Raw genomic sequence first — 19,949 nt, 5'->3', positions numbered from 1 at the left:
TGTAAGGTGTTACCGTACGTTACACAACACAGTATGAGTGTGATGCAATAATACTCCTTAATGTCAGACAAGGGATTAGTATTAGGGATTTATTTTAACCCTGATCAACTTCCATACATTTAGGAAAAGGATACTTAACTGAAACGAGCAATTTGTCATGGGAAACACATGCCAGTTCCCACAACCTTTTCCACCAGTTGCTTTAATATAATTCAGTCACATCCTTCAACAGGATGCAATAGGCGCCTTGAAGAAATGCATCAAAAGCCTGTTTAAGATGAGCATGAAAAATAGCTGCATGGTTCAGGAGAGCAGGACTTTCCTGCTCCCATCACATGAGCCTTTATCTGTAGGGTGATCCGTTTTTCACACTGTATTCAAGCTGACAACACTCGTTGCATCACATTATCTACATGTTTATATCATTTTTTATTCCTAGACATAGCTTGGGTACTGAATACAGAGATTAGAGCTTTTTCTCTTTCATTTACTTTCACACACATACTGTATGCACACATACTCTCACGCACGCACGCACACACACACACACGTACACACGCACACGCGTATGTACGCACGCAGGCACACACGCACGTGCAGTATTAGTTGGCTTTGCTCACTGAAAAATAGTACATATATGTATTTCCCAAACAATTTACACATTTCTTCTGCTTTAGCAATAACATGAAGCAGTGCTTTCCATGTTTGACAAACATTGACATTATTTTCAACTGAAAAAAGTTTGACCTTGTCGCTTGGCAAACTTCATGTATTTTCAACTGAAAAAAGTGCAAGTTGCATAGGCATTTTATTGACTTGAAACTATGGCGTGGCTCTATAGAAGGCTAGCCGCCTATGAGAGGGTCTGTCTGTCCGTCTGTGTGTCTGTCTGTGTGATTGTTTGGGGCTTATCTCAAAAAGTGCTTAATCGATCAGCAGCAAATGTTTTGTGCACACTGCCAGTAGGCCAAAGAAGTACCTCCACACATTTTCTTTCACATACCGTACGTACTTTATTTTTTTGTATAGGTCATACAGTAGATACATCATAGATGACTGACATCACAGACTGGCCATATGAAATCTATGATCCACATGATTAAATCAAATTTAGCACAGCATTTACCACTGGTGCAGTACTGAGTCCTCAGTGTGGTTCACATTGCAGAAATCAACACATCAGTGAAATACTAAATCTATTCTGTGAAACTGCGAATCTGTTACAGATAATTACTTACATGTTATTATGTGTGACAGCCGCAGCCTTGGCCCAGTGTGTCCCAGTGTGTGTCCCTGTAACTTGTCTGTCCCTCCCCTGTCTGTCTCTCCCTGCGAGCTTGTGTCTGTCGGCGTGGGCGTGGCTCGCTACTCAGTCTCGGCTCCTGGATCTCTGCTCTGCCAGCACACCTGCTCTCGGTTACTTCATCACCTCCCTCATGTCGACACACCTGCCATTCATCAAGCTCATCATCGTGCCAGTATATCTACCCCAGCTCATTCACTCGTCGCCAGATTGTTGTCTCGGCTACCATGGACCACTGCTCTCCTGTCTGCCTCACTGCTTGCTTGCCTGCCCTCCAGCTTGCTTCCACACCTCTGCCTCACTCCAGCCATGCATGCTCTCCATCCTCAGCCCGTTCCGACCCATCAGCGCCCTGGCGTCTGCCATTACCACACCTCCCTGGCTGCCTGTCAACTCCTCCGACCCTCACCCCCATCTGCTTCCCTTACCTCTGCAATAAAGTCTGTCCTTTTCATCTAACCCTCTGAGTTTGAGTGTAACAAAATAGTTAGCTGCTAGGCATTATGGTCTCTGTGTATAACCACATAATTAGCAAATTCTGTCTCATATTAAGGAATTGCATTAACTCATAGTTGAAACACTGCTCTATGATGAGCTACGAGCTAGTAAATATGAGGAGCAAGTTCTGCCACAAACTCATCCTTCCTCGGGACACCATGAAAGTGCCTTGGCCATTTCTTTGTGCCAATAGCATCAGGCTCCTCAACCAAGTCGTAATACAATTAGTCCATGAGCCAGAGCCCCAAAATTGAGCAATGATTATCGAAAGAGTGGGCAAAACCATACTTATATTAAATTGTCTATAGGGTCAATATAAGTAAATAAATATATGATAACCTTTCCACTGCAGGTAATTTTCATATTTATCACACATTTTGTTATTTTCCCCATACGTACGTGACAGCAACATTTAAAATAGTGATCATAATGAAACTTCCCCAGTTGATTACTTACATGAAGACAGTGATTTATCGTATTACAAGTTTTCTGAAATTGTATGTTTAAATATGCAAATTAGGCATTAGGAAAATATGCCCGAATTTGCATAACTTTCCAGAATCAACATTGGAACATTGGACAAAGCCAGAGTCAACATTCTTATTTCATTTTGTTAAGATGTTGGAGTCAAAGGTTTTTAACGAGGGAATATTCAATATCTGGCTCAATTTTGGGTCTCTGACTCATGGACTAAATGCCTAATTTGCATATTTAAATATACAATTTCAGAAAACTTGTAATACAATAAATCATTGTCTTCATGTAAGTAATCAACTGGGGAAGTTTCATTATGATAACAATTTTTTAAATGTTGTCACTTTTTTCACCTGTCATGTACGTATGAGGAAAATAACAAAATGTGTGATAAATATGAAAAAGCTGCTCCTGTGGAAAGGTTATCATATATCTATTTACTTATATTGACCCTATAAACAATTTAATATAAGTATGGTTTTGCCCACTCTTTCGATAATGAAATCTTGTCTGGCTCATGGACTAAATGGGAGAGTTCATCGATGTCCTCACCGTGGACCCTCTTAAATGAGTCACAGTCTGTTGACCTGTAACAGTAGGAAAGTAGGAAAATGCAAAAGAGCGGAAAAAAAGAGTGAATGTACAGTACAGTACGAGGAAAACTCTCAGTGCTGCTTCAAGGAATTGGTACACTGCTGTCCCTGAGATTGTATGTAAGTGAGACAGAAAGTCAGAGAGGGAGAGATAGAGATAGAAATAGCTTTATTCCTGCAGAGGATTGTCATTTTTTTGTTGTGTGTGTGTGCGTGTGTGTGTGTGTGTGTGTGTGTGTGTGTGTGTGTGTGTGTGTGTGTGTGTGTGTGTGTGTGTGTGTGTGTGTGTGTGTGTGTGTGTGTGTGTGTGTGTGTGTGTGTGTGTGTGTGTGTGTGTGTGTGTGTGTGTGTGTGTGTGTGTGTGTCTGAGATGTTTGTCAGCTTGTTAGAGAAGGCAGACGGCTGAGTGCCTGACACGAGATGACTAGCCAATCTACCACAAATCTGGCTGCCTTGACACCAATATGGCACCAATTTACAGATCAACACTAGGCAGTGGACATGGTGCCCCCCCCCCCCCCAACACACACACACACACACACACACACACACACACACACAGTAAACAGCAGCTGTTTAAAATTTGGTGTGGGTGGTTCAACTGTCTACATGGTTTTCTCACCTACTGTAAGTGCTGTGCCACAATATGTTCATAATCTTGTTTAGTTTGAACAGTCTTGAACTAACAATTGAGACTTTGATTTTTGGGTGGTTTATGGCTTCCATCCAGTCCACTTTCCATGCACACCTTTGTACACTGTAAAATCCTAACTCTGAGAGTTGTGCATTATATACAAGTACCCCCCTCAGCGTGTCACTATGGCTCATAATATCACATCACATCACATGCACCTTAAAATTGTGAATTGATACTATGGATGTTACTGTGTGTGTGTTTGTGTGCGTGTTATAAGAGGTTGGCACTTTGTTGTGGTTTGAAACTAAACAAAAACATGGATGCAGGCAGGGATGAGCGGTTTATCTTTTGGGGTGGAAAATTGGGCATTTTCTAAGTGCTATAACTGTGTGTGTGTGTGTGTGTGTGTGTGTGTGTGTGTGTGTGTGTGCGCGCGCGCACGCTTGTGCGTCGGTGCATGTGTGCGGGCATCCATGCATGCCTGTGTGTGCTTGCGTCTGTGCATGCCTGTGTGTGCTTGCGTCTTTGCATGCATGCGTGTGTGTGCGTGCATGCGCGGAAAGAGATGATTGTTGTCATTATTAATTTAATGAGAAATAATATTGGTTGGCACTTTGTTGTGGTTTGAGACGAAACAAAAACATGGATGCAGGGATGAGCGGTTTGTATCTTTTGGGGTGGAAAATTGGACATTTTCTAAGTGCTATAACTGTCTGTGCAAGCCTGTCTGTGCATGCCTGTGTGTGTGTGTGTGTGTGTGTGTGTGTGTGTGTGTGTGTGTGTGTGTGTGTGTGTGTGTGTGTGTGTGTGTGTGTGTGTGTGTGTGTGTGTGTGTGTGTGTGTGTGTGTGTGTGTGTGTGTCCGTGTGCACGCGTGCGTGCGTTGGTGCATGCCTGCGGGCATCCGTGCATGCCTGTATGTGTGTGTAGCTGAGCCAGGGGAGTTGCAGTGTGTGTGTGTGTGAGAGAGTGTAGCTGAGCCGGGGGAGTTGCACTTGGCGAGTGTTAAAAAAAAATCTAAACACAACCTAAAGGTCACCATCTTTAGGGAAACTTTATCGAAAGCTTAAGTGCTTCTCGTGGCCAAACACTTTAAAAGTGTCGCTGGCTTTCTGTCACCCGCCTTTCAAAAACGGATATCTTCCTGATGGAAGAAGGAATGATAGGAAATAACAAATTGCACAAAGAGAATGGAGAGTGTGGCTTTTTTTTTGTGATAGCGGTAACACTCTCTCTGTTCTAGTGTGTGTTATCAGTCTACTTTATTGAATAATGTAAAAAAGACATTGACAATAGGGGTGAATTAATATAATGTATTTAATCACACTGCAAACTTTGCAGTTTAACTTAAAGAGTCCCAAACCTTTCCATGCCATGGACTCCCAAATAGCCATAGCCATTGCTCTATTATGAAATGGATTAAAAAAGAAGGAAATAGTGAAAATAGGTGCTATTTTAGCAATTTTCAAAAATGTATAATTATAATGTGTACAATCTTTGAAAATAATTACATACCCAAAATAGGGATGTCAAAGTGGTTAAACTGGCACAACATTCTTATTAATTGAATTCGAATTTAAGTGTATTTTATGTGTAGATATAGTTTTTATGACCCCCCCCCCCCACCCAATTTCCTCTCCTTTCCAATTCCCCACTTTGAAAACATGTGGTCTAGCTGCTAGAAGAAAGTGTTTACTCATTATACATGCTTTAGTTAGTGTGTGGCATTGGACAAAACAGTGAGGCATGTACTTCTTCATCTTTGCAAACAAAGCATCTACAAATACACTTCAAAAGGACTCCCAAGGTTTCCTAAAAATTATGCGGTGGGCATCATTATGATGCTTGCCATCATTATAGACCTAATTTGTTCATCAATGGTGAGCAATTTGCACTTCAAATAAAAAAGTGATTTATTTCCCCCCCCCCCCCCCCCTCTCTCTCTCTCTTCCAATATTCAGCTCAGCTTTTAATATCCTGTTCTGGCTTTTCAGCAGTATGAGGGATTTTTTGTTTAATCTCTTACAAAACTAATACCCAGCATGCACATAATGTACATGTGTATTTTAATAATGCTTACGCATTTGTTATTTCAGGTATTCTCAGATCACTCTTGAAGACATTCTTTAGGCATGCTGTTATTTTCACTCACTTCATCACAAAGCACATCAATAATAACTCATACTGTAGCTTTATAAACATTTCTGATCAGATCAGAAATCAGATAAAACATTTCATTAGGAATTATCTGGGAGGAGCTTGGCATAATACATCCCCTCTGTCCAGAAAAAGAGCTAATTCATGTACTGACTTATTTGGTGTGAATTTTAGGTCAGCAGTTAAGTTCCTAATTCACATTCTGTATAGTCAGTATATTTGTATAATCCTTCACATTGTATAGTGACTATATCAAATGCTTAATGCTTCCATTTCATAAACTACACACCACACTAAATGTGTGATTTGTGTTTAGCAACAAAACCTTCTCTCTGTTGTCCTCTTGTCTTTGAGTAATGAGAGCGCCCTCTGATATACTGTAGCAGTACAATATTGGCAGAAACCTTGCATCTCCATACTTCAGCCTTACATTATTTTAAGGGGAGTGGCCTAATGGCTGCTTGCAGCTATAATAATAACAATTATTATTATTTTAACCCTTTTTTCCTATTGTCCATGTCCTTGTTTATGGGTCTGACAACCACAGAGAAAAAGCTCTTCTTGAGCCTAGAGCCCCGAGCTTTGATACACCTCAAATGCTTGCTCATAGAAGGTTTCTGCCTTGACAGTAACGGTATGATCATCCACTTTTCCCCACAAAAATAAAGCATTTTCACATGCGCAGGTCGACAACACTCGCACACACCACCAGATACCAATCCCCACTATCTACAATGGCAACCTGTGTCTCTGCAAGCAATCCATCCAGTGGGCTACTGGCCGCTCTCTTCATTTACCCCGCCTGTCTCCAGTCCTCCTTTTGGTTTGGTAATCAGACAGCTCTGCCGAAGCCCCCCCCCTCCCCCCCCCCCCCCTCCGCCCCCATTGTCTGCACACAGTGTTGACGTGACTCTTATACATATGAGAGCAGCTTAGCGTTGTGAATGCAGCTCAGCTTTCTAGAGGTTGACCTTTTTCCATGGATTAATAGGCTTTATGCTGGCAGCATTAATAAACAATTTCTTCGTTTCCACATTGTGGTAGTGAGCATCACTCTGCATGTTAATGCAGGGCCCCTCCCTGTCTCAGTGGCTTTTCACCTAGTTTTAGGTGGCCGTTCTTTGGCAAACACGACCCGTCAAGTGATTTGATTTAAACGCTAATTTTGGAGTGGCGCTCACAATCTGTCTTTTTTCTTCTTTTTATTTTCCATCATATAAAAAAATCATGTTTTATCAGGGCTTTTTATTTAAGATTTCCACTTTCCCCACTCACTGTTCATTTGCTTCTCTCTATTTTATCCTGTTTATCCCTTGAAAAACCTAACCCTAACCCTTCGTCTCTCTCCCTTTCCTATCCCCCTTTTTCTCTCTGCCTATCTCTCCCCCCTTCTGTCTTTTAATTTGTACTTTGTCAAACATCTGTGTCGTACATCAAAAGTGGCATATTGACAACTGAATAAAGTGTTAGTCTTTAGTCCCTCTTGTTGTGCAATTCCCTCCCTGCTGATATCCCTCTCTCTCTCTCTCTCTCTCTCTCTCTCCCTCTCCCTCTATCCCTCTGTGTACCTGTCTCTTCATCGTGGTAAGCGGACTGATTACTGTATGTGAGCCTGCGCAATTCTGGCCCTCTCTCTGTCTGTGGCCAAGGTCAATTACAGTATGGGGGCCCTCTCCATTCAGGGTATATGGCCAATCAGGGGCCCAGGAGCAGAGCACCTTGCAGGGGATTGACAGGAAAGAATATCAACTAATTTGGTGCCTCAAAAATGATTTGATTTGCCAGGGGTGGGAAGTATGTGTTCCACCACGCACTCTCTTCGCTTTCTCGTTCTCCTCCTCAATGTCAACCATTTGTTTCTAGCTTGGAGTTTGAATTCTATAAACAGCACTCCGAAAGTCACATAAGATTCACATATGGATTCATTATGCTTTGTGTGGACCATTAAATTACTTATATGTGGTAGCTTCCTTTCTGGTAATGTTGTAATAGTGTTACACTATACTGTGACATGGCAACTTGCATTATCGAATCAATATTAGCAGGTAAAGATTACGTTACGGGTAGGGCTTGTCTCTTTACTGTTGAAGGTAACCCTAGATCAGTGGTTCTCAGTCTTTTCTGGATCAGGCCCACTTGAAAATCTTAACACCTTAAGTGGTCAGATGGGTGGGCCCGGCCGCATGCATTTTCAGAGCATGTTAATTTTAATGATCAATTCATGTTATATTATCAGTAAAATATCATCAAAATCCTAAATACTTGGAGGCCCACTTGCAATACCTATAGGTTGAGAAACACTGCCCTTGATGATGGAGCTTGAACAGTTACTTTTGATGTAAGATTTGGCAGCAAACACTCTCCAGTAAACTAAAAACAGTAGATATTTAATTGGATGCATCGGGGAAGCCCAGACCTTCTTGACATTACACTGCTATGCTGAAGCCCCACTATGTTACCATGGAAACCCAGAGCAAATGTATGTGTCATGTTGTTCTGGTACTCTGAGGAGGGAGGGGAGAAAAAAAAGAAAGAACATTTGAAGAAAAAAGAGAGGAGAGGACTTGTCAAGTGACCAGAATTGTTTTGCATACGTTAGTGAAGTTGTGCAAACTATAGATCAAAGGAAGAACTGCCCCATGTACTATCTCTGCTGCCGTGCTCACTTTTAGGATGGGAATGCCAGGGGAACGTGGGAAGAAATTTAACAGGGGCAGTAAATAAAAAATGAGAACAAACACAGGGTGGCATAGTTTAGTGTCAACTGTCAATGGCTGGGTTTCCCAAAGCGATTTCAGGTCGTGCGTAGCTTACACAGCTGCGTAAGAGCCTCCTAAGCAGCAAACCCGTTTCCCGAAAGCATTCTGAGCTACGCAGTAGCTTCATTAGTAGCAGCTGGTTGTGCGTTACGTGCTACCTAACTGGCTTCGGGAAACACCACTTAAGCTGGTTCTCAAGAGCATGGCGTTACGTGTCTTCTTAAAGGAGCACTTCACCCCTGGAAGAACTTTTGTAGTATAATATTTGTAGTAGATAACAGTAGCAAATTTTGACATTTGCACCCTATGGCCAGAACAATATAGAAGTATGTGTTTTTGACTGGGGTTTGACTGGACTGCAGTATTACTACAATGACCATAATGCTTTGGGGCACTGCCCTTCCTTGATGGGAGGGGAGAATGCGTGGGGGTGTGGTCTACATTGTAACTTTCCCCTCCCAGTTCTCACTACAACATCAACACATGTTGATGTTGTCATCAACCAGTGTTGCCATGTCTGCTTATTATAAGCGACTCTGGGACTTTGTAAATATTGGTAGTTGAGGGTTACTTTTTTTGGGCTTGTTTTTAAATACATAGATAAAATAATTGTGTACTTGTCCACGGACCCTCATCTGAAATTATAATTTCTGCCAAGGACCCCTGTACCAGATTTGTGTTGTTAAAATGTTTCAAAAATATTCCATACATTTAGTGCTTTTTTTACTCAAGATTTCTTAGAAAATAGCAGATCTACAACCTCACAATGCGTCACATCGCTACGCGTTGTGAGCTTGTAGATCGGCAATTTTCAAATAGCCTATGTCTAGGTTTCAAGTGCTCTTGGCCTATAGGTATTTTCTTTTGGGCTTGTTTTCATAGATCTGGTTGCTTATTTCTCTCACAAGATCTGGCAACACTCAATCTTCGCTGCTGTTGTATTGTATTCTGTATCGATTGCATCTTTTAGCAAACTAAATATCATGTGTAAATTAGCAGAGTAGCACAAAGTGTGTGTGTGTGTGTGTGTGTTCAACATTCCTTCCCAGTTCCCACCATGAAGACAGTCCGGTGCTGGTGATGTCCATCTAGTCGGGACATCCATGGCGTTGAGGCATAGTCAACAATATAATAAAACAAAACGTTTCATACTCATGTCATGCATTTTTCCTTATTTCTGAGAACATAATGTTTCACTGTCATTTACAGTTATATTCTTTGGACTAAACTTGGCCATTACTTTAGAATAGATGACATGCTAATGTTCAAATACTCTTGTCATACACAGCCGAATCGTTTTCTTTTTATTTTCAACTGAGACAGTTTCATGCTTTCAATTGGTGTATATGGATAATGTTAGGTTTTACTATAGCCTATTGTATCTAAGACCAGTAAAGTTGAATCCAACGTGCTGGGGTCCCCAGAAAAATAATGATTGCATGTCGAAGTAAATACTAAGAGAATGAACAAGAGTTTTTCACTATTATATCTGTAATGCTTACAAGTCATGTAATTATGTACCATATTCTGCCAAATGAAAGACCATCTCCTATCCTATATCATGAAACAGTTCAAAAGAACCCTTATAGATTTGGGTGTTCATACATTTTGTCATTATAAATGCTTACACAATGTAGAATATACCAATGAGTAGAGCAAGCAGTGTGTAAATGTAACCGTTTTATTTAGAAAAATAATATATATGGCTGTAGTCCCAGGTCTTCAACAGCAGTTCCATTTTTGCAGGCTGATGACGACTTTCTGTCCTGTCATTGGAAAGAACACATTAGATTAGACTTGTAGTTTACATGGATATCATCCGACGTGATACATAATTTGTTCTTAGTTGCATGCGCACCGAAAATAGCAGACCTACAAGCTCACAAAGTGTTGAGTCCGCGACGCGTTGTGAGCTTGTAGATCTGCTATAAGGCGGGGACAAACGACGCACCCTTTTCTTTTTCCCTCCCTGCACAGAGATTAATTAATTTCATGTAACCATACTTTTTTTGTGAACAAGAGACACTTGTCTTCTCCCATTACCCGCAGTCCGTTTTAATTTTAGTGAAACGAGTCGAACGCAATCAGTAAGTAAAGTGACGTTGTGCTACTCTACGCACACGGCCGTCAGTCGGGACGAAACATGTCAGTCATGGCGGAGCTTCAACCTGGTGTTTGCACTTTCTACATGTACAGACCGTACATCTACATAAACGTTCAAATTTCAAATATAAAGTGCTGACCTCATGCCACGGATGTTACAATTTGAATCGGGTGGGTCTAAGTACCAGTATCTTCCGTATTGTTTAATAAAAAGCATTTTAATCCAATCGGTGGCCATTTTCTCCTTATGCTTTCAATTACGCGACCCTATCGGTTGGGATGTGTATTGCACTCTGTCTCTGATACATTAAACATCTATGAGAAAATGGCCACCGTTCGGATTTAAATGTTTTTTTATTGAACAATATGGAAGATACATGTACTTAGACCCATCCGATTCCAATTGTAACATCTGTGGCCACGGGGTAAGAATTTTATATTTGAAATATGAACGTTTATGTAGATGAAAGGGCTGTGAATGGAAAAAGTGCCAACACCGAGGCTACATCAAAGTCAACAATGACAAACGTTCCGTTCACGCCAGGCTCCACAAGCTAGTTTAGTCTACCCAAGGGATATACAACATGAGATTATAGTGATAGTGGCAACTTTACAGCATGTTTACTTACTCGAGAGACAAGCGTCCACCGTCCACGGTCCGTGTACATTGTCAGTTCCACTAAGAAACATCCCCGACGGGTTGTTGCTCCTCACTGCCCGCCTTAGCTGCGTGTGGGTCCGGGTACTAAAGTATAACTCTGATATGTTTACACACGCCATGACAGTACATGTGTGAGGTAGCTAATGGGAGTTGCCGAGTGGGGAAATGTTTGGGAGACACCCTCAGGGGCCGGTCCTTTGAACCATGGGCGTTGGTTTGGGTTTGAACTACACCTGTAGTCACCTGCAGTATGTAGTTCGGACATAAGGTGAGACACGGCTGAAAACGTCATTTTCCGCGTCATTTGACGCTTTCAGCCGTGTCTCACGGATCAAACGGATCAAAAATCTAAAAACACAGATACAACACAAAAAAAACACCAGGATCATGTTTATGGGGTCCTAGACTTCATGAAAAAAGGTTTTGGGTGAAGTGTCCCTTTAACTGGCTCCGGGAAACACTACTTAAGGCCTCCTGGAAGAATAACTTAGAAGCAAACCCGTTTCCTGAAAGCCTTCTTATCCTAAGTACTATTGTCGTACGCAGCAGTTTGAAAGAGGGACCTGGCATGGCATGTCGACAGCTTATATATCTGTTCTTTTGGGCACAATGGAGAAAATGTCTGATTGCCAGGCTGTTGCCCTGTGGTGAACCATACTGTAATGATTGCTTGGGCTTCAGGTACGTTATGTGATCTCTTAATAGGCTCAGGGGCTTTTTGGGGAAGCAGGAAGGTTGTGATCAGTAGTGATGCCAGTCCCAGCGTAGCATGCCACAGAAATGATCTGGCTAAGTACAGCAGGCAATTAGCCGGCAATGCATCTCATCTGACGAGAAAGAAGTGAAATGAATTACCTAATTGAACCAACATAGGCAACCATGAAGGTAAAACTGTTTACGCTCTAAATCAGCTCAGGGACGGAGGTTGGCTCAGCTCTAAGGAGAGTGTGTTTTAACGCTGTTTTAGACGGCATATTGGGAGAACAAAGGTTGTTTGCTTCGATGAGTAAAGTGGTGCAGCAAAGGCATCTGTTCTAGTTTGTGTTGTTGGCTGGGAATCACCCCAGTGCAAGCCTGAAAACAATGTGTCTCTGCCCAGCTATTATGGTACCAGTATCATTCTCATGCAGCATAGTGTTGTGTTTTGTGGGAACACCTCACTATTGCTCCTTTAGGGAGACATCTCTCATCTTGCCTGCTTCTCTCCCACCCTCTCGAGATAAGCCTTCTCTTATATAACTGGCTGGGTATCTGTTAAGTAGGAGCTGCACGATACAGTGTGTAATAGCCTGTTCCTTCACTCTGCCGGTCCTGGTAGATGGAAGACAAGCCTTCCGTTCTGACAACCTGGACATGATAAGCAGCTCTTTGATGAACTGCTGTTTGCTGCTGACACATGATAAATCCTAATGTGCCTCGCAAAATGAATCATGATGGGGTAGAGCCCAGCATAGCCCAGAGGGAACGTTTATTTATTTGATATTAAACATGCTGAAGCTTTAATCATTTAAGGATGCTTTTATGGTGTTTGCCTACGATGTCTCTGCCTATGGATTATTGTGCTCAGCCTCTATCTGTTATGTTTCCAAGATTAATAGTCACAGTCCTAATTTGTACATTACAGCATTCTCTACTGCAGTAGCCTTAAAGGACCAGTGTGTGAAAAAAGCTTGAAACAAAATACTGAATGTTAAAGGCTCGGTATACTTTGTTGTGCATGGTGTCGCGCACTGAAAAAAGCCGATCTGCAAGCTCACATCGCATTGTGATGCGTTGTGGACACCGGCGTGCAACTATAAATCTGGCTTTCAGATCATTAATGTTAAATGTGAAAAAAATATAATATATAATAATATTATGAATAATATACAAATGACTGTGATATGCCTACTTATATCCTAAATACTGTAAACATATTGTTGTGTGGGGTTGGGTGGTCCTTGAGGATGGTCCAATGATTATGTTGTCATCATGTTGCTTGCCATGCCTATTGCCTAAGTTGCAACTGTGCAGTCGCCACATGGGTTGTATTACCCTTTTGCATATCTTTTTTAACTGTACTGCTGTACTGTTAACAAGCCTGTTAATAAAGTAAAAACTTCTGCTTGTGTTGCTGCCGACTGTGGAGGGAGAAAAATACTGAGGCACTCCGTTTTCATGTCTATTGCTGAGCAAGGGAACAGAACCAACGCGTTTTGACTCTTGGGTCTTCAACAGGGTCTGGTCAGGTCCTTCTGTTTAAAAATGTTAATAAAGTATTCAATCAATAAATAAATAAATCAATGGGAATACAGAGTAGAAACGAGCAGATATAACAAACTTGTCATGACATGACAGAGGTTCTCACTCTCCAATTAGTTTGACTCAGGCCAGCTATCATCCGCCTTCCATATTTAGTTTTACATTTTCTCAGTTGTAATTAAATTATCGATCTTACCTGAATGACTAAACCGATATTGGCTAAACATCATTGCATGGTTGAATTTAATTGGACAGACTTTTATTCCTAAATCAGTCTTTTAACCGCCGACAATTTTCAGCTACCCTTTTCAAATCAATCCACGCTTTACAATGCAATAAAATGCAACAACACATTTTTCTCTGCAAGTTTATTTTCATACCATACTGAAATTAATGGAATCTACGGAGCCCCTGAAGGGACATTACTAGGTAGATTGTTTTAAGGGTAGGTAGGTAGGGTCACTTTATTTTTAAAAGCTGGCGGTTTATGTTTTGTGGTATGGGGAAAAAAATCATATGTTGGCAGAAAAAAAGAAGAGGCTATAAAAAAAATGTTGGGGGGTGACATTTTTTTTAAAAGGGGAAGGATTTTTTTCCTTCCCCTTTTTAAAAATAAAGTTTTAAAAATAAAGTGACCCTTTAAAAAAAATGTCCCTACCCTTAAAACAATCTACCTAGTAATGTCCCTTCAGGGGCTCCGTAGGAATCCAAAGGCTGCCTTGAACATAAAAGAAGCTAGGGTATGTTTTCGAAAATGGTCTGCAGTAATGTCAAATATACTGTCATAGTGAATGGACTCCAGTAAACATGCCATACTACTGGTATGGTCATTTAATATAATAACACACACACGCGCGTATTATACAGTACGGTTCCTGTACCATCACTTTATGTATAGTCACTGCCTTTAGTTGAAAACCCATCAGCGGCTGCATTGACCGTATTGACTACTTGTCGATGTAATACTCACAATAAGTCTTGCCGTGCCTTTTGATGCACGGCCACCTCGAAATGGAGTTGTGCTCACATTCTGAATGAATGCCTCCCACTCAGGAGTGGTTGGAGTCTTCAATCAAGGATAAAGAGGAGCTCTCAGAAATGCAGCTGGCTGCCTCGCACAATCATTACGGTCATCCAGAGTATCTCTTAGTTCCTTTCTGCTTGGCACTGCTGTGTAATACTGGCTGGTGGTTAAACCCTGACAGGAGTAATTTAACACAGGGCTAATAACGGCTATTATGTTGTGGTGTGTTGTGTGTTCCTTAGTGAGTGCTTAGTCCATAAATAACCCCAAGCGCAGTTAGATTTAGTGGCATCGCCTCAGGGAGACCACCACATTACACGACCCCACATCAAGATCAAATCTATAAGAGAATATTAATTGAGATGAGAATGAGAGTGGAAGTGTAGCAGGTTTGAATACTACAAATTAAAGTATTTAACGCACCATAACAAATTACCTATAAAATAAATTCTCAATGTTTTTGACTCCCTGTCTTAGCCTTTACACACACTCATTGACCATTAGCTTAACAATAAAGTAATTAAGGTCATCAGCAAGGGACATATTCTTGGAGGACTTACATACACGTATGTAATGATGGCGAAGTGTTCAGCTCACAGTGAATTTTTCACAACAGATACATGCTTTTTAGACCTTTCCAGTGTGATGAGCCTGCTTTGATTAGTACACCCTCAATGAATGCCTTTATTTTTTGCCAAGCAGGGTAGACAATGTGGAAACACATGTTATTACCCTCTTGGTCGGAGATGAATGGGGAACAGTGGAGAGAGATGTGGTGCTTCAGCGTTCATTTGTTATTGAAAAATTGAGGTGTAAAAGATGGGGAAGTCACTGGATTCATTATGCTGTATAATTATTCACAACAAGTATGTAAGGCAGTCACAGTCAAATGGAGGTAGTTGCCGACAGATTGCAAGGAATTATTATTTTTTCTGGCATTTTCTCAATTGAACAACCTCTGTGAAAACATTTTATGACTGTAAAAGAGGATCTTCATAGCTCAGGTCATGTATCTAACAAGAATGTCTTGTTGGCCTTCAGGGAAAAAGCTAATTCTTGCAGCATTGAGACATTGAGGTCAGAGCCGATCTCTGCTGGGAACACAAGCTAATTGACCAAACCAGTGCTCTTACAGCTCATGTCGAGGTTAAGGCCAAGGAGAGACTGAGCATTGCATTTCATCAGAGCAGCCTATTATGCCAGATTTGAATCAGGCATGATTATAGCCGGTAAGACCGTCTACTGTACTTTAGATATAGCTCAGGGCAATTAAGCACATGTCCCTTTCAAGTCAGGTGGAGTTATGGAGGCTAGTTTACCTGGCGATCCATGTTTCCTTGCATGCCACCTCATTAATGGGAAAATGAAAAAACGCCCATTCAAGTATTTTTTTCTCAGAAACCGTAAGGGCTAGAGTTACAAGACTTGCAGGGGAGGTTCATAATTTAGTGCGAAATTATTATACAACATTTTACACCAGTCAGCCTATAACGCTATAGCGCTATAACAGCCCCCTTTACGTTTTGGCCTATAACTCTTGAACCGTAGGTCGTAGAATAAAAACATATTATTAAATTATAGGAATATTTCCCCCTGGATTCCTTGGGTCATGACGCAACTCCCCATATAGGCCACGCCCATTTCCGTCAGGATAGATTTTCCGCCATTTTTAATTTTCTTCAAAACACACTTTTAGCTCCTCCTCCTACAGATTTTGTCCAAATCTCACAAAAATCTGTACACATGATCTATGGACCCATGCGATAAACATATCCAAGCGGAATTTTGATAGTCTATACCGTTCGGCCGTAATTGGATTCCAAAGTTAGCGGGAGGGGCCCGTTTTACAAAAAATGCCTAAAACCGCGAACGAAACGTCCAGTCAATCCCAAATTTTAATCACATGTCGGGGATGGTTTACTCAACAAATCTCCAAAAGCATTTCCACTTTGACCCATAGGGGGCGCCACAAATGCGCACAATGTAACCGTTTGACACAAAAACATGATTTTTGGGGGGATCAGTTCTCTCAAAAAGAAAAGCAAGTGATCTCAGGAGTGACATGACGATGTCATTGGCCCGATACATTTGTGGGAGGGGCCTGTTTCTTTAGTGGGAGGGGCCTATTTACTAAAATCAAAACGGCACGTATCGCTAACGTGGGATCCAATCGGCACCGAATATGAAACGCACGTCGCGCGGCTTCCGACGGTACTCCGCCCGGCGTATTCCTCACGTCCCAGCGGCCGCGACCGGCGTCGGCGCAACCACACTTTGCAATTTCCCAGGATTGCGACGCGTCTAGTTTAACTTATAACTGAAAAAGGCTGTATCTCGCTTCCTAAGCACTTTTTTTTACTTTGAAAAAAAAAACTGGCCAGAAATAGCCAGAAATAATTCAGGCACTCAATGAGTTAATCTGTACACTTCAAGCATGAAAGTTATGGGGCATTTGTCTCTGCAACCTCCGCATAACGTAATCTAAGACAAAATATCTCTTTGTTTATGTACCGTTGTTTGTTTGTTTACCTTTTTGTAGTGAATTCCTTTTGATTGATTGAATACTTTATTTAGAAAAGACATGGAAACAGTACATGGAAGTACAATTCACAATACAAGGTCCTCTAAACTGGATCGCTCATAAAAGCACAATGGCTTATATAATATGAGATCCCCATGCACTCAAATCATGATGACATTTAAGAAAAAAGAGATATACACTACTATGCAGAACGTCATACAATCAGCTTACAGGTTACTGGTATGGTTATCTCGTCTGTGTCACTGAGGCCCGTCCTTATGATATTTTTGTCTTGTGTCTTTACAGGAACTCTTTACGGCGGAATGCAAGTTCAAAGAGTCGGTGTTTGAGAACTACTATGTGATCTACTCGTCCATGTTATACAGACAACAGGAGTCGGGGAGAGCTTGGTTCCTAGGGCTCAATAAAGACGGCCAAGCTATGAAGGGGAATCGTGTGAAGAAAACAAAACCAGCTGCTCACTTCCTGCCCAAGCCATTAGAAGGTAAACAGAAGGCAGAATTCTGTACAGTATTGTAATTCCAATATGTGTCGGCCCTGTGTCTTTTCAGAAAGACCAGCGAGCCACACTTTCCACATTATGACCATAGGGCTTCCAATCAAAGAAATGATCTCAAAATGAGTAATGACACAGCACTGTATGGGAGATATCTATCCCTCCCAGAGATGTCATTTGTATTTATCGGCTGATTAGTAATGTACCCAAATTGATCCTCAAAGGTGGTTTAAGCAATAAGTATTGTTAAAATAAGTTTCTTTTGTGTTTTTGTGTATCATGTCTTTTCCTTTATTCTTTGTCTTTTTATTTCTGTCTTGTTTACAAAAAAAGAGAAAAAAAAGAAATATGATATTGATATGTATACACTGTGTATTGTCAATAAATAAATCATTACAAAAAATAAAAATAAAATAAGTGTCAAATGGCTCTATATTCTGATAGAAATCATTGATATAGAGTGTGTGTGCACGCACTAACAGGTATCTCCCGTCTCTCCAGCTCTTAAACAGAACATGTTTGAGGTCGGGATCCAATTTTATCCAATCAGAAGAGAGCACAAAACCTATATACAGTAGCAATGAGTACCATAGGAGGCCGTCGGTAGATCTAGGCTAAATCCGCTTATTTGCGTTGCTCGAAAATCTTTTTTTCTTGTATACATCTGTAGTGTGTGGTCCGTCTGATGTGACTGCTAAGCTATTGCTACACGGGCGCCGCCATTGTTGTTTGCAGATCAGTTTTACTGAAATCACCTTCGAAGTCTCGTCTCACGATACTTCCACCCACCATTCTGGAGCCTGGAGAGCGGAAGTATCTCGAGACCAGACTTCGAACGTGACTTCAGTAAAACTGATCTGTAAACAACAATGGCTCCTTTAACCTTACAGTAAAAAATAAATAAATAATCACTTACACCACCTTTAGGGGGCATTTCGTTTCCATTTGGATCCATTTTTACATTCTTATTTTCATTAAATGAACACTGAGCATTGTACTGTGTGGCTCCTGGGAGCCAAGAAAGTCTGTTTTTGTGTCATCATGATGAAATGTTGATATTTCACAATGTGTTAGAAGATGTCCTGTCACTCTCATCACTTCCCATGTCTGATTCTAGTCCATTTTTTAAAGTCATGCTGAAGTGTGCTGTCCTGATGGGGATGTAGCCATGGCACAGATTATGAAGTGCTAGATAACAAGGCTGTTTTGGGCTGTTTTTCCCAAAAAGAGTTGTTGTATTTAGATTGAAGAAAGAGGCAGAAAAACAAGCTAGGATGCTGGCAACACCCGGGGGTGGGGTAGGACTGTATAAAAATATTTTTGATACAACTTTTCTTTTCTTTTTTTCTCTCCTTTCTTTTTGTTTAGAATCATTATTTAAGACATCAGTTGATGTTGTGATATTATACTGTTTAGACTGATGATAGGTTCATGGTGTTTACCATGCTTACTGTAAATCGCTCTGGATTAAGAGCGTCAGCTAAATGCCTAAATTGTAAATTGTAAAAATGTGTGTTTGTTTTATTTTACTTTACTGACAGTTTGTGAACAACTCTCTTCCAGTTGCCATGTACAGAGAGCCATCGTTGCACGACGTTGGAGAGGTGCCCAAAACAGCCGCGGCCCCAAGTAAAAGCACAAGTGAGCCAGCAATGAACGGAGGCAAGCCGGTCAGCAAGCCAGACAAGCCCCCCACATAGCCACACCTCACCTGTGTGCTGAGCGTGGGGTGTGCGGGGGTGTGCAGAGGGCTGGGGAGTGGAGGGGAGGGGGAGATGGGGACGAGGATGGGGGAAACGTGATGGAGTCAGGGCTCAACCACCAAACCACCCCACCCCACCCACCCACAAGACTTCCAAACCCTCTTTCTTCTATGGATCCAAGTGAACCTTCCATACTTTGCCCTCCTCGACGTCCTCCTCCCTCTTTCCAGCTATTTCATCATGTGCGGACGGATTCAGAGGGAACCCGCCCCCTCCCCCCACCCCCACACTCCTACCCAACCACCCCCCACCCCACCAGAGTGTCTCCAGCACACAGGGGGGGCTGGGGGGACAGCGGAGAAGAACTCTGATAATGGGAATGCCTGGCCCGACATGGAATGCCTTTAGAATCTTCTCTGTAAAACTGTGAGAATCCATGAGAACGATGTGTTTTCACAAGCCACACGTTGCTTGCTGATGGTTTCATCCAAGGACACCTTCCAACCCACCCCACCCAGTCCCACCTCCTTAATGATGCCCCTGTTGCAGCAGAGTCTGTGTAATTTCAGATCTATTTTCTATACCACAGTGCACCAGCTATGTTCTGGGGTAGAGACTGTACAGATAGAGTAAATAACTTGGACTGTCATCCTCTATTTTTTACCAGTACGATCCCGTCTCTTTCTCTTTCTAATCTCTAGTCACACACTTTCCTCTTTGTCGAGTAACTTTGACAAGACAAAAAAAAACAAAAATAAA

General features: G+C 41.6%; 1 protein-coding gene and 1 long non-coding RNA gene across 4 annotated transcripts in view; one reads left to right on the top strand and one right to left on the bottom strand.

The window, feature by feature from the left end:
- The window catches only part of fgf14 (fibroblast growth factor 14), a gene marked incomplete at its 5' end in the record, with an annotated part of 137,273 nt that extends 118,068 nt beyond the window's left edge, over positions 1-19,205 (top strand). For all 3 annotated transcript variants that reach the window (XM_084084626.1, XM_084084628.1, XM_084084627.1), the window contains 2 exons: positions 17,277-17,475; positions 19,051-19,205. In XM_084084626.1, the coding sequence (XP_083940752.1) occupies positions 17,277-17,475; positions 19,051-19,187 (336 nt within the window). In that variant the 3' untranslated portion in view covers positions 19,188-19,205. The remainder of the gene's footprint in view (positions 1-17,276; positions 17,476-19,050) is intronic.
- On the bottom strand, positions 10,088-11,482 carry LOC311064711. The gene is made up of 2 exons (XR_014602743.1): positions 11,153-11,482; positions 10,088-10,186 (listed from the first exon to the last, which is right to left on the bottom strand). It is a non-coding gene; the product is annotated as an uncharacterized lncRNA (long non-coding RNA).
- Positions 19,206-19,949: the final 744 nt, after the last annotated feature.

Source organism: Gymnoscopelus microlampas (assembly GCF_963454915.1).
Source record: "Gymnoscopelus microlampas genome assembly, chromosome: 17".
NCBI classification, from domain to species: domain Eukaryota; kingdom Metazoa; phylum Chordata; class Actinopteri; order Myctophiformes; family Myctophidae; genus Gymnoscopelus; species Gymnoscopelus microlampas.
The sequence above is the reverse complement of the archived record's forward strand: the minus strand, read 5'-3'. Positions and strand labels throughout refer to the sequence as shown.